Below are 15,543 nucleotides of genomic sequence, written 5' to 3' on the forward strand. Positions count from 1 at the left end.
CCATCGAAGTAGTCAGTCTCTTCCCTTGAAAGTTTTTTGGTTGGGTAGATTCTCTCCTGTAAAACCAAGGGTGAGAATCTTACTCCTTCACACAACTTTTTTTTTTTTTTTAAGTTAAACTCAAAATAACTCATCGAATAAATAAGGGCTGAATAAATCCTCAGTTTATTGAGTGATGTGAAAATTGCCCATTGTCATTTGTGTCATTTGAACATTTCATTTCCATAATATCTAAAATTTCATTTTCTTCTGTCTGCTTATTCGATGATCTTCATGTAGAGAGTTAGGAGGCAGAATTAAAAGCATTGTTCTTGCTGCATCTAAAGGAAGCTGGCAGCAGACTAGTCATTTTCTAGAAAGAAATGTTTCTCTGAACTTTTTATCTGAGTCTGAAAGGGACAATACAGTGAGATTAGTTTTTACTGGGAACCTGAGCATTTACCTCAAAACCCAAAACAATTGGGTCACATTTTCTACAGCCTCTTATATAAGTAAAGTCAAATGAGTCCCAAGTTCTGAAAACCAAAGTGAATTTCTTCTAAGTCTCACTTGTTCAGGACAGTTGAGCCAATAGGCTATGTCAGAACGTCAGCCTAGTCACAGGAAGATCAGCTTGGAATGGATGCTCAGAAGTGAGGCACTAGAAACTGATGAAACCACGGGTGGAAACTTGACTCCTCCCACCTAGCCCAGAGGAGGCTGGTGGGAGGGAGACCATGTAAATGTGAGGGAGGTGACAGCGATAGCAGAGTTTTTGAGATGAGAGATCAAATGGCAGATAAAACTATATTGGAATTATCCATTTTGGTAGCCTATGAAAGACATTAGATTGAGAATGAAAAAGTATGATGGATTTGAGGGACAGTGCAGAGAGAATAATGCCAAGGCGCAGTAATGAATTGAGGTATCTTACCCTGGTCATTTATGCTATTTCACTTTACTTACATTTCAAAGCCAATAAATGGTCTTTTAACCAAGATCATATGGTACAGAAAAGTATAGAGGATTTCTTTATTCCTTTAAAAATTTCTTATTTATAATCAACCATGTTTCCATATGGATTTGAAGAATTTATTCCTAAATTGGCTATAAACATCAACCCAATCTCCAGTTTCTCTCACCTGACCAATCTGGGTGATACCTCTGCACGAGAAATTAGTCACCTACAAATGGTATCTTGTGGTGTGGTTTATGTAGTGAGTCTTCATCTCAACATTTGCAGCTTGTTTCCCTTGCTTTGAGAAGGCTGTTATGAATGTCATGCAGCACTTCTTATAGATTTGTTTTCATTCTCAAAATTTCAGTTGAGTTACTAGAAGTTTGCACACTTCCTTGGGGTATGTTGGTTAATTGCTAGAAAGCTGTGGAGCAATAATCAATTTGATATTAGCTGTGTTCAGGTGGATCGCTCCAAATACTACAGCATTGTTCTCGCTGAGCCGCAGGATCTCAGATCCCAGCTCTTCTACTTACAGATTAATGTTGAGCAAGTTACTTAACCTCACTGGGCTTCACTTTCTTGATAGAGATATCAATAATAATAGTACCTTTCTCAAAGAGTTGCTTGTGAGGATTAAATGAACCAATACACCTAAGATCCATAAATCCATTTAAGAGTCAGAACTCTCAAATGTTAGCTATTATTATTTATACTAGAGTTGTTACCATTGTTGGCGACTTAAGCACTCATCATTTTCTAACTGTGGTACTCAGTTCCATTTCTGTGTCAACACACCATGGGAGGTGTGGAAACTCAGAGCATGTGTAAAATACTGCTTAAATCTAAAAGGACTAAGTGTGAAAGCAGAATGCACATACTCAGAGGTTTTAAATCACAAATAACCAAAAAGGGCTGTGGCCTAAGCCTGAGCATATAAAACTCATTCAGTCATGGCTTGAAAATCCCCAGTGAAGAGTGATAATATCCTCATTACAGCATGTAGGCAAAGACCTGTGAGTATAGCAAGCTGTTAATTTTTATTCCCCTGCCACATTTCTAACAGGCTTCCCCCCCCCCCCCCCCCCCCCCCCCGCCCCATCATGTTTTCTGTTTTCTCTGGCTTTGTTTCCTGAACACTTCTGGAGTATTTCCTTTGCCAATTTCTGGATCATTTTCCAGTGTATTTATCTCAAATGGGACTTTTTTCTCCAGTGTTTTGTTTTTCGTTTTTTTTCTAAACACACCCAATCGTGACTACAGTTGCACAGATTCAAGCTTATTTTCTCTGAAGCTTTGTCAGAAATCAGCCCAGGATTGCATGACAGACTCACATTTAATTGAAAACGTTATATCTTTAAATTTCTCTAGAGAAGGACTGCAGTAGTTTCCTACAAAGTTAATGCTGACTTTCTGACTGGGGGATTTTTCTCCTTCATTCAACTAGCTTTAAAGACTGTACAAGTTGACAGCTTTCAAGTTGAAATGAAAGACTTTTGCCCTTTGGTTTATCAACTGCACTGGCATCTTGACAAAAATTTCTGTAATTCCTCCTCATGAAGTTTTAGTATACATGTGCATCAAAGTCAGGACGTTTCTCATTGCATTGTGAGTCTACTGGAACAAGAAGCTTGTGCTCTTTGATGGTTAGAGTTATCAGTACTGGAAGGCCAGGAAGTAACCAAAACAGGAGTCAGGTACTGAGTAAACTCCCTCTGTACCCTAAACCCATTCAAAGTGTGCTCCATCGTCCAATAGCATTAGCATCACTCGGTACTTAACTTAGAAATGCAGAATTTACCACTCCATCCTAGATCTTCTGAATCAGAATCTCTACTAATGGGACCCAAAATCTGTGTTTTAACAAGCTCTCCCAGTGATTCTGATGCATGCTAAACTTTGAAAAAGCACTACTATAAACTTTTTCATTATTTATATTTGAACTGGATATTTTTGGAGGGATTCATTATTACATCACTGCTTTCAAGAACTCCTTTCAATAAGCCATGCCCACACCCTTTAGAGTGTAATTTCAAGTGGTAGATGAAAGGGCATTTCAAGCTTGTAAGATGTATGAAGGAATGGAGAGGAAAAAGGTAAGCCGTATGTCCTTTCCAGTTCCCTGTGTATCAAAATCACTCTCACACTTCAGAAGAGAGTTGGGAAAAATTACTGACCTAATCAAATATCAGTCTCATTTGATCCATTCACTTTTATAGACAAACAAAAGTAGTTTCCTTCCACAGTATTTCCCACTCTAGTTCTAAGCAGTTCAGGGAAGATAATAGAGTTGCAACCTCCATTCCCCAAAAGTGTATGCCCACGTGAGGCAGAATGATATACACACCACTGAAACAGAGGCAGAGCAACCTATAGACACAGTGCTGGAGATCACCAGAACCTACACCAAAGTTTATTTCTGCTTTAAAACAAGATTTATCAGAAATAAACTTGGCAGCTTTGATTCGGTACAAAGTATTATGGAGTTAGTACTCTTTAGACCATTTCAAACTAATTTTTCACTATTTTTAGTTATTTATTAATATATTTGTATAGTGGAGGATGTGGTTTTAACTGTTTGCCGTAAGTTTTCAAACACGCTCTGATAGCCCCCAGTAACCAAAGAGAGACCATCCTAGCATACTCTTCATTTTGCTACAATATTGTTCATGCAAATTCGAGAAGTAAATTTATAGTTAGCCACCTCTTTTACTATAAGTTAGTCTGTATAGCAGCCCCCAAATAATGCAAAAATTGGAGGAAGGGCAGAATGCTTGACAACGCTTAATAATTTGTTCGACTTTGGCAGAATCTACTAATTCATTCCTTGTTAATTTTCTCACAAATTGAATGGATTATTTAATGTTAATAACACAAACCCCATTAGTTTGATTCATTTATTTGCTATGATCTAGGTGCCAGGCTTTATGTACCTGAGAAAAGAATTTTTAATGGTATTAATGTTGATTACAGAAATCACCTTTTTTAGAAGTCATTGTGCATGGCTGCATTTATGTATTTCTGTATTCATCTCCCCTCCAGAAGATGACTTTCTCAATTGCAAGCACTGAACTTTGTCTTCGCAATTCTAGGACCTAGTCCAGGATTGAACACACAAAAAAATAAGCATAGTTTCTTCATGAAATTTAGCCACCATTTTGAAAAATCGAAGGATCTTAAATAATGTGTTTAACCAAACTCTAGCAGAATGTCCTTTAAGAAATAGTTGGTTGTTATTTTGAATTCTCCCTTGCCAAATTTTTTAAAGCCAAACAAGAACAAAACATCTCACAATTTTTTCCTTAGTATGCTACTGTATCTAGCCATATAGAACATAACTACAGGGAATAATGAGGATTGGCTGCATATAAAATGTGAAGTCAAAGCCATCATCTTTGCCCTCTTCTTATCCCTTCCTCTGCAAATGGCAGCCACCAAAGCTTCTGCTCTGGACCTCTTGATCCAGAAGGAATAGGGTTTTCAAGTAAGAGTAGTCTTTAAAATGAATCCAGAGTATCAGCTGAATTTCTTATTTTACTTGTTTGTCATGTGCACATAGCAAGTATTTGCTTAGCAAATGCAAACTAATAATATTTACTAATGCCAATTAGGAAGGTAATCAGATAAAGTCAGTGCCTTTATAAGCCAATATAAATTACTTTCAGATTACCTGATGTTTTGAATTATCTGCACTACTGTTCCACTTTGGTCAGAATCAGAGGTTGATTCTGTCTCTGAAAATACACTATCTGCCTTCTCATGGACACAGTTGGCTGCTTCTTAACGTTCAATGAGTTCTGAAAGGACTCAGTGCATCAGATTCCCAATAAGTGAATTACTATTGCTATGCATTGAATAGAAATGAGTGGTCCTGCAAAGGTTACTGCAATACTGAAAGTCACTTTCAGGCTAATTTGCTTTGTAAAAAAGAAGGCCTGAAATCCAGTCAGATTCAAACTGTAAAGCAGAGCATTTGATAAAATAATAATGCAAATAATCATCCCTAATATGTAAAGTCTTGCTAAATTGTTCTTATTTTTGTTGTTGTTAGAGGGAGTCAAGCACAGCTAAATACCTTAGGGTAGTGTTCCTCAACCAGGGACATTTTCCTCTCCAGGGGACATCTGGTAACGTCTGGAAATATATATATATATATATATATATATATATATATATATATATATATATTTTTTTTTTTTTTTTTTTTTTTTTTTTTTTTTTGCGGTACGCAGGCCACTCACTGCTGTGGCCTCTCCTGCTGCGGAGCACAGGCTCCAGAAGCGCAGGCTCAGCGGCAACGGCTCACGGGCCCAGCCGCTCCACAGCATGTGTGATCTTCCCGTACCGAGGCACGAACCCGCATCCCCTGCATCGGCAGGCGGACTCCCAACCACTGCGCCACCAGGGAAGCCGTGGAAATACTTTTGATTGTTATGACTGGGTAGGGGATGCTACTGGCGTCTAGGGGATAGAGGTCAGGAATATTGCTAAACACCCATCAACACACAGGACAGCCCCACGACAAAAAGTATCCAGTCCAAAACATCGATAGTGCCAAGATGACAAGCCCTACTCTAGAGGTGACTAGGAAACTATTTAGGGTGTTTTGTTATGTAGTTTAAGCAATAATTATTTCTGTACAGACAACAATATGTAGTTAAGCTTGATTGCTCCAGAAATGTGGATCCCACATCAGTACTGAGCACCAGGCGAGGTTTCCATCCTTCTTTCTGTGTCCCAAACACATGGACCCCCATATAGAAACTAAGGCTCCCTTATGAAAGCAAAATCACATCAGTTGGGCTCAGCATAGCTCCTGGCTCATATATGAGAAATTAACCACCTGGTTCTCTCCTCTTTTACTGCTAAGTAAACATCACTAACAGATCAGTGAACTTCAGGAGAGCATTAACAATTTCTGTGTTATTCTCCTCACTGGCCATAGAAAAGGGGCCCTAAAAGTTATGTGACGAATCCTTGGATGCTATCAGAAATTATGGGTCTCAGACACACTACAGGAAAAATAAACCTGTCTAGTTTATATCAGTAACCAGGATGTAATGCGAAAAGAACATTTGGGAGACTAGGCTTCCATTGCCCTAGTTGGCTGTTTGTGTACATGTAATACTAAGAACCTATGAACTATTACTCTGGTTTCCAATTCTAGAGGGTGACACGTTGATAGATGTTTGGGGAAACTGCCTTTCAGACTGAATGCAGATACTTTGGTTCATTCTCACGTTCACCCTCTGTTCTCGGCCAAATTGTTACAGATGTCTTCCACTGAGTATCTCCATTTCTTTCCAACAGCCGATCTGCAAGATTTTGCACTTTTTTCACCAGTACATGATGTCGTGCAACTACTTCTGGATGCTCTGTGAAGGGGTCTATCTTCACACACTCATCGTGGTGTCTGTGTTCGCTGAGAGACAACGCATGTGGTGGTATTATGTCCTGGGCTGGGGTATGTATTTTCTGCAGCTGAGTTTTGAGCCACCTTTACCTCTGTCTGTATATTCACAGTCTTCTTCTAGTCTTGGTCAGAGAGCAGGCAGGGGCTGAGGTCCTTTGAGGAGAGACGGGACACAGGTGCTGGCAGGAGTTCAGTCTCCAGGAGAACTTGGTAGAAGCTTTTTAACAAGTTCACATGGACTGTGATAGCAGGAGAGTGAGTGCAGCGAAGGAGGGGTATGACTATGAGAATGTCTTCAGGAAACAAACTCAGTTAACAGATGGACTGAAAACATGTGCTGATTGAGAGATCTGATTAGACCCCCTTCAGTTTTATTGATCACCTGTTTGTAGAGCAAAGGAGAATTTCACATTTTGTATTCTGTACTCCCCTACCCTGGACCCACTTCCCTTCCTCAAGAGTGTTCCTTCCTGTCAATCCATCAGCAGGACTCCTCTAGTGAAGGTTCAGGAAGTGGAGTCCAGCTAAGCAACAGACATAACCACATGGGCCTCCAAGTAGAACCTACCTGACCTCACAGTGCATGGCAATGGCTTTGAAAAGCTTATGGTGGGACTGTTTGAGGTGTGGCTGCTGCTGCTTCTTTTTTTTTCAAGGTTCATGGATAAGGTTTATTTTCCAATTGACAGTTTATGTTAGGTGAAACAGTCTCCATACCAGATGAGAAACAGTCAGTTATTCATGTGGTTGAAAGAGTGAATTAAGTTAATTGTAGTCTTTAAACGTTTAAAAACAGTCTGGGGGAAAAAAAACTATGTAGTGCTCAAACTGTACTTTTAAAAATACTATTTTATTTATACTCAAGTATGAAAAAAAGGGCTATACTACCATGTATACATACATACCAATATTGGAAACAATTCAATAATGAATCACATCTACATTTTATAAAGAATACACAAACATTAAAAAACACCGATTGGTTATAGAAGGCAGAATAGAAGAAAAAACGATCAGCTATCATTTTCATTTCCATTAAAGAGCAGCACCCTCTGAGAAGAATCAAATCAGTTAGTAATACTCACCTATACTGCGAAGTAATATATACAAAGGAAAGTTAGTGATTGTACTGATTCTAGTACTTCTACGAAGCCATTTTAATCTTCCTCACACTCAATGCAAAGAAAATAATATGAAGAAAAATATGTTCTCACCATTCACAATAAAAAGAGTCTGCTTCCTTCTGCAGGCCTGGCATATTGTACAGTAGAGAGCACTTCATGGCTCAGGTGGATCAAAGTATCATTTTGATTCTGAGCCACCGAATAGAATCTCATGCATATTTGGTGACTGGACTAACTCCATAGGAGCTGTGATAGATTGAACCATTTCTGTGGAATCCCCAGATCTCCCAAATAAGAAAAGGCCCTACACAAGCAAAAATGACAATCAGTCTGTCCATAAATTCTATCTATAGGCTCTTTCTCTAGTGTAAAGTGGAAAAAGGGGCCCTTTCTTGAGTACATGGATACAAGTGTTGCTGTAGTCTACAGATTGCTGGATTGACACTATGTCTATCATAATGAAGATAAGGTATACCTAGAAACCACTGCCAGATTAAGAAACTTCCACAACTTGTCTCAACTCTTCAAATAATGGAGCAAGTTCCTTTTCTAGGCTGACAATTAGTCCTGTATTAGCATTGCTGCTGGCTATGAAACTCACCACCAAAGGTAAACGACTGAATTGAACCAATCTGGTAGGTGTTATAGTAACAGGTGATACTTTTATTTTTTGAAATCCAAGTTTGCTCCCTTGGTCTGTTGCAAGGGCAAAAGTAGACAAGAAACCCGGTCTCAAAGCATGCTCTGGGGCATTATCACTGGCCACTTTAATGAAAGGCACTCCGCCTGTATCCGATACAGCAATACCATGGAGCCCCTCAACACGTGGTGATTTTTTCTACAGGAATCGTTGTAGGTAATCCGCCATCATGAACCCCTTTCTCTGGCAGGATCAATCTCCACGCCTGGGTTTCTGGGCTGCCTGCTTCTCTGAGCTGTCACTTCAGAGGACAGCTTCTGAGACAGCTTCCTCTAAAAGCCGCTGTCACGTGATTTGTGAGGTGTGGCTACTTCTGTACAAATTGACTAAGGGTGCTGAGGTCCCTGGGGACTCTCTAGAATTGTTCCCTTTCCCCGAGGGCTGCTAAAAGAACAGCTCCACTGGTGGAAGGGAAGCAGACAGATAGTAAGGCAGTGAGAGGGACAAAGCTCTGGGACAAAAACACATGCAGTGAAACTTCCAGAGTGGAGGAGGATCCCGAGGGCCATTCCACACTGTCTGTAGAGCCAAGAGCTGCCCTTACTCTCCACTGACAGGGTGACTATGACTCTTGGAGCAGAAGCTGTGGATTGCCTTCAGCTAAGCCTGACTTTTAATACAGCATTTGGGGGAGCCCCTAAAAATATCCATAAGAGAGGCAAAATTTCATGAGGAGGGAGGATAATTCGAAGGATTTCTGAAAACAACACACTTTGTAGTTAAACCCCTGCCCAACAATTATTGTTACCAACTGTAAAGAAATGCCTCAGGGAAGCCATGTAAGCAGCCCAAAGTCTTCTCCACAATTTACTCCAGGGATGGCCCTATGCAATATTCATTTACTGGTCAACCCTCCCTCATAGGAACACATGGATTTTAACCAAGTATCAATACATTACCCGAACCCAATGGGATAATCCTTTAATGGTGGGTCAATAGGGCAGATATTTGGGTTGCCTCAAAGTTGAACTGATGATGCTACAGCTCTTTGGTTGTAAGTAACAGATAATAAGATATTCTAATTTAGTCAGAAAGAGAAATTCTCACACTCTAGAGTATCTCATGGAAGTCAAGAGCCAGAATGCAGCAGGGCTACTAAAAGGGCTGTATCCTGGCAGCAGCCCAGCATCCTGGATTTTTTAACCATCCAGTAAGGTTAGAAATCAAGCTTGTGACTATCCTGCCCATCCCCCTCAGGTGCTAGGTCCTCCTGTTTCTCCCTGTCCTCAAAACAGGCCAGCATACAATCAAACTTGTTTTTTGTTGTTTTTTCTTTTAGTCCCAGCCTTTCCTTCCCCTGCCCTTCTCAGCTTCATACATACCCTCCCAGTGATCTCTAGTCTTCTGAAACTGGTCATGCCAGGAATCAACTAGCTACAATTTAATTCCCCCCAATAGCAATTCTGATTATCACAATAATAATGATTGGTACTGGTCAGATGCCTTCAAACTGAAAACCTGAAAATAACATCCCCCCGCCCCCCGCCCCCAGACACCATTCCTGTCTGATCTAGTTTACTTATTTCCTTTGAAGTAAAATGTATGGCATACTTCTTGTCCCAATTTTGACTATTTAAAAACATCTGTCTGCCACACTCAGAAAATTTCTCATGGAAGCAAAAGGCTGCAAATTTATTCTTGCTTGTGACATTCAGCAGAGATGAGAGCACCCTGGAAGGAGCAATTTCTACTGCTCTTTCCATACTGATGCACTGTGAATTCGTTATAAAACTTTTAGCATCATCGCAGTCAGCTCTTTGAAGACATCTGCTTAACACCCATGTTCATGTGTGTTACAATTCAAAGAAAAAAAGAACAAGCTGTTGTATCAAAAAGAAGGTAATGAAAATAAGTAAAATATTTATGGGATATCTTAATCAGAGAATACTTAAAACTTTATCAGAATGATTCAAGTAGAATCCTAAGGAACATCACATTCAGTAAGGTAAGCACAGAATCGTCCATTTAAAAGAATGAGAAGGATTTAAATTCCCATAGATGGTTAGAAAGATAGTCAACAAGTATAGTTCTAAAATGTAATTATTATTTTTTTAAACATGCCTGGGCTAAATCTATCTTTCTCCACTCCTGCACACACTAAAATTCCACCAGACTCTTTACCATTCAAAAATCACAGTACCAAATCTCACTTCTGAGAACAAAATTGTAAGACAGCTATGATGACTTCTTTTAAAGCAATAGCCTTCTCTTAGAACTTCAGGCAAGCATTATCTTTGGATGGGAGGAAAACAAGTAAAATTACAACCAAAATAAATTCTCAACAAAAATAGTTTCACAGAAACTTTAAAGAATTTAATAGAGCAGAGAAGAAATTTCTAGTGGATATTTTTATTGTCCTTTTGAAATTATTTTCACACCAAAACAGTACGATGGCTCCTAAAATTTAGGTCCAATGCCATGAAATAAGGTGTAACCTATGTTTTGAAAAGAGTCTGAAAGTGGGACAGCAGAAAATTTGACCCAAGAAAGCTACGTCCTAAGACCTAACTTTGTTTGCAGGTGATGTACATCTCATCCATTCATTTCTGCTGTAATATTCCCCACTCCATCTCAAAGAATTGTAAGAGACAGTATGAACATCACCCTCTGGGTGAAAAGTATCTGGTGGTGAACTTCCCCCCAACAGAAAATGAAAAAAGGCTTCTTTCAGTAGTTACTTCCTTACAAGTCTGCACTGGATGGCTTACTGGTCAATTTCTCTCAGATCGAAGCAACTTCAAACACTGAAGTTTAGTTCTCAGAAAAATCATTTATTTTACAACCCTCTTCAGATTGATTCTTCGCCTTGCTGTTTCTCCCATTGTTATAAATCAAAGAAGGAACTCCCCCACCCATGGGCTTTTATAATGAACAAGTAGAATTTATCCAGCACTCCTGAAGAAGAATCCTGGGGAGAGAGGATTATTCTTACTCTGACCATCTTTAGTGGGCGGGAAAGGTTGTTATGACGCTTGAAGCCTGGAAGAAGAGGAAAAGGAAAGAAAAAATAAACTGTAAAAAGTGACATCATGGCTAGAGGCAGGTGAAGAGCCCTAGGAATTAACAGATATGGGTCTATACTCTTCTCTGTATTAAGTAAGAATCACATTTTCCTTTCTACAAAATGACAAGGTGGAAGTGAAGTCTCCATATTGCCTCTCTTGCTGTCTAATTCTAAAATGTGTATTTCAAAGTAAAGTCAGAGAGTGAATTTCTGATTCTAAACCTGAGTGGGATGTTAGAACTGCTGTGAATAAAACACAATCATGTTTTGTGTTAAATAGACTCAAAATTCTTCGAAGTCAACATTTGACGGTCCTATTTTGAATTATATGCTTCATGGGTTAAGAAGCTAAGATGGTTCTTTGGTGAAAACTCAATGTTCTGAGTCTCTTTTTGCATATAATTCACAGAAAATAAAAGTGTGGAGGTCTGATTCACTTCTGAGACACATTTCTTAACTGATAGTAGTTTTAAAACTCTGTCTACAAATGTGTCAACCAAATCAAAAAGTTTTCTATTGTGCATGGGTATATTTGAGAAAAAGAATTTTTTTTTTTTTTTTACAAAAGTTACAACTTTACTCTAGATTACTTTTATAGAATAAAGGTTGATTTTTAAAAGACTCAGACTGACAGGACGCATCGCCAGCAGCTATCTCCATCGTTCCATTTATAAACTCAAAGCTGTTTTTGACTCGTACTTCAAGTTTACTCAGGGAAGTAGATTCTGAGCTGCTTTAATAAAAGGTCCTGGAGCCAGAACTTACAGAGGGTAGGGTATGTACTAGCTACTCTGAAGTGTTCTTGTTGAAAGAAAATAGGATCAATGCACATGATATAAACAGAAAAACAAAAAGCCCGGAAGAAATACTGAGAGCACAAAGAAGTCTTTGGAGCAATCAGACTATGGCTTTCATATGCCATCTCCAGTTCCTTCCCCTCAGGACAACCCACCTCCATTGTGTAAGAGAGCCCAGTTCACACACAATGAAAAGCATTCTGGTCTCAATTAATAGTCATCATCATCATCATAGACATAACAATGGTATTATGGTCATAGTGAGAGTAATAATGTACCTACCACACTGGATAATTTGTGAAAGGCTTTTAATTATCTGGATGCTGTTAACCAAACTCTCTGACAGCACATGATGTTCTAACTAAGAGCATTTTTACCTGAAAGATAATCTGCACAAAAACATCAGGGCAATATGTTGACAAGACATTAAATTTGCCACTATTCTTGAAAGTAAACTACAATTTCTATAAAACTGTAGTTACAGCTTTTGTACTTTTTCACATTTTAGGGCTCCCGCTGGTGCCAACCACTGCCCATGCTATCGCAAGGGCACTGCTATTCAATGACAAGTAAGTATTGTGGTTCTTAGTTAACATATTTGAAAATAAAATGCAATTGTATTGATGTATTCCCTCCTCTTTTTTTTAGCTGCTGGCTGAGTGTGGACACCAACCTGCTTTACATCATCCATGGTCCTGTCATGGGGGCATTAGTGGTGAGAATTGCTTTTTAAATCCATTATTAACAGTTAATTCAATGATAATCTATAATAAGAACAATTTGAGTCTTTTTAAAAATGATTTTTATTTACTACAATTGGGTGGAGGGGCATAAGCTCATTTCTATACAAGCCATAGCAACAATATAGGTGTTCTTTTTTTTTCCCAACAATTCTATAAATTCTCCTAGTTAAAGACCAAAGGTCAGGATGTTGCTGATAAGAAAGCGAAAGACCACAAAGTCCCCCTGCAGCATTTTTCCCTGGGCTTTGCCAAACTAAACCATCTTCCATTTCACCTTTGGTCCATGAGCCATCATCATAACTACTACTGAACATGCACTTAAAGCATTTCAGGCACTTCACATACCTTGCCATGCTGTTACTAATAGCAGACCTTCCAAGTGGATACATTGAGACATTTTACTCATTAGGAAAACTAGACCCAAAGACTCAAGTAAACTCACTTAAGATCACATGACTAAGTAAGAAGTTGGGCCAGGAGAAAATATGACTGTCTGAATCTATATGCAAGCTCTTTATTTCCACCCATGGTTTACTGTATGTTGGCCATCATCAGAACCATCAAATTTAAAATTTAGACATTATTTTCCCCATTAACCTCAAAGATAGTGCTTTCTTCAGGTAAGAGTAAGAAAAATAAAAACAGAGTCATAGACCATATTCTGCTCCTGCACTGAAGCAGCATCCTTTAGTAACTGATCAAATTGGGTTATCACCCGGGCTGTCTCCTAACTTTCCTGGCCTTTCCAATGCAAATTCAATTTCTTTTGCCATTTTTCAGAGTAGTGGTGTACTTACTAGTTCAACTGCGCTCACAAGGACCTACTAACGTGGGTCTTGAATATTGACACAGCACCCCATAAGAATTCAATTTTTATTAAAGGTCTCTTTCCTTTCTTGAATTTTTGGGGTAATAACATTTATTTCTATTCCAGGTAGAAGAATTATTCTAATTATTTTAAAATAAATGATCAATTAAATTTTAAAAACAACCTTGGTTTTAAAACTAATCTTCACAGCCAAAAGTAATTTGTGATCCACTAGAATGGCTGATATTAAAAAGTGACCGTACCAAGTGTTGGCAAGGGTGAAGAGCAACTGGAATTCTCATATAATGCTGGAGGGAATGTAACATGAAGCCACCTCTTTGGAAAACAGCGTGGCAGTTTCTCAAAGTTAAACATACACTTACCATATGAACAGGCCATTCCACTCCTAGATACTTATTCAAGTGAAATGAAAACATGCCCACACAAAGACTTGTATACAAGTATTCACAGTATGTTTATTCATAATAGTCAAATTTTGGAAACCATTCCAATTTCCATAAACAGGAGAATGAATAAACAAATTATGTATATGTATTATTTATATAATGCAGTACTACTCAGCAGTAAAAATGAATGACATGCCAATACACACAACACAAATGAATCCCACAGATAGTATGTTAAACCAAAGAAACCAGACACAAAAGAATACACACCATATATTACTCCATTTCTGTGATGATAGGAATCAGCAGTTGCTGGAGGTGGGGTCCGGGAGTTGTTGACTGCAAAGGGGCGAGAGGGGACTTTCTGGGGTGGTGGAAATGCTCTTCTCTTGCTTGGAGTGGTTGTTACACAGGTACATACATTTGTCTAAACTTCCCAAATGTAAACTTAAAATCTCCATTTTATTGAACATACATTACACCTCAATGAAGTGATTTCTTTTGAAAAGTGTTATTAGAAAAAAAGCCTGGGTTAGCTTTCTCCACTGCATAAGCTTTACAGATAAATTTTTCAGCCCTCATTTTACTTTTAGTTAAGTAGTCCTGCCTAAGGGAAAAATCTTCGTAATGAAAAGATAAGAAAGAGAAATCTAGAAGTGTCATTTATGACTTCCTTTGTAAAAATTATAAAAACCTAAATAAAGAATAAAATACCTTCCTTAGAGTTGAACCTTATATACTTACATATACAGGAAATTATTTTCTCATATAGTGAAAAAGGGGGGGAAATGTTAATTCACGTCTGTAAGAGTATTTGGCTCTACTGATGCTCCGTGTTCTCGTAACACGGAGCCGATTATATTACCTCTCAGGCAGTCACTTGTGTCCCGTGTAGGTGCTATCTGCTCCCCACACTGGATAAACGAGAACTGAGGGAAGTGGTGTCCTTCAGGGGCGCTGACCTGGAGAATTTGCTCAGAACGATCATATCTTTGCAGATCAACTTCTTCTTTTTGCTCAACATCGTCCGGGTGCTTGTGAAGAAAATGAAGGAATCCCAGGAGGAGGAATCGCACATGTACCTGAAGGCGGTGAGGGCCACTCTGATCCTGGTGCCCCTGCTGGGGGTCCAGTTCGTCGTCCTTCCCTGGAGACCTTCCCACCCAGTGCTTGGAAGGATCTACGACTACGTGATGCACTCTCTGATTCACTTCCAGGTAGGGAAAGCACTTATTCAACCACTCACTCAGCTAGTTGGTGCAGGGCCCACAGTTTTCTGGGGCTCCTCTGAGATGAGAATGACCCTTTAGAACACGTGTTACCCGGAAGGTAACACGTTACCTTCTCTGTCTCTCTCACTGTCTGCTTTCCCACGTTTTGAATCTTAAAATTGGGCAAGGAGACAGGAAACAGGAGGTATGAGCTTTGAGAATACATCTTTCGAGAACAAATATATTTGTCCAGAGACTGACCCACTGCAGAGCTACTCCCACAGTGCTTTTTTTATTCATTCATTCATTCACTCATTCATTCACTTATTTATTTATGGCTGCGTTGGGTCTTCATTGCTGCGCGCAGGCTTTCTCTACTTGCGGTGAGCGGAGGCTACT

At 39.1% G+C, this 15,543-nt stretch overlaps 1 protein-coding gene and 1 pseudogene across 2 annotated transcripts in view; one reads left to right on the forward strand and one right to left on the reverse strand.

Moving 5' to 3' along the window:
- CALCR (calcitonin receptor) overlaps positions 1-15,543 on the forward strand; it is a 67,492-nt gene that overhangs the window by 40,417 nt on the left and 11,532 nt on the right. The window contains exons 7-10 of the mRNA XM_079931067.1: positions 6,248-6,401; positions 12,484-12,544; positions 12,624-12,690; positions 14,932-15,150. Coding sequence (XP_079787193.1) covers positions 6,248-6,401; positions 12,484-12,544; positions 12,624-12,690; positions 14,932-15,150 — 501 coding nt within the window. The remainder of the gene's footprint in view (positions 1-6,247; positions 6,402-12,483; positions 12,545-12,623; positions 12,691-14,931; positions 15,151-15,543) is intronic.
- Positions 7,968-8,342, reverse strand: LOC307191213 (ragulator complex protein LAMTOR3-like; annotated as a pseudogene). Its single transcript has one exon. The product of its transcript is annotated as a ragulator complex protein LAMTOR3-like (transcript).

The sequence above is a fragment of the Stenella coeruleoalba genome, assembly GCF_951394435.1.
Source record: "Stenella coeruleoalba genome assembly, chromosome: 9".
Lineage (NCBI taxonomy): Eukaryota > Metazoa > Chordata > Mammalia > Artiodactyla > Delphinidae > Stenella > Stenella coeruleoalba.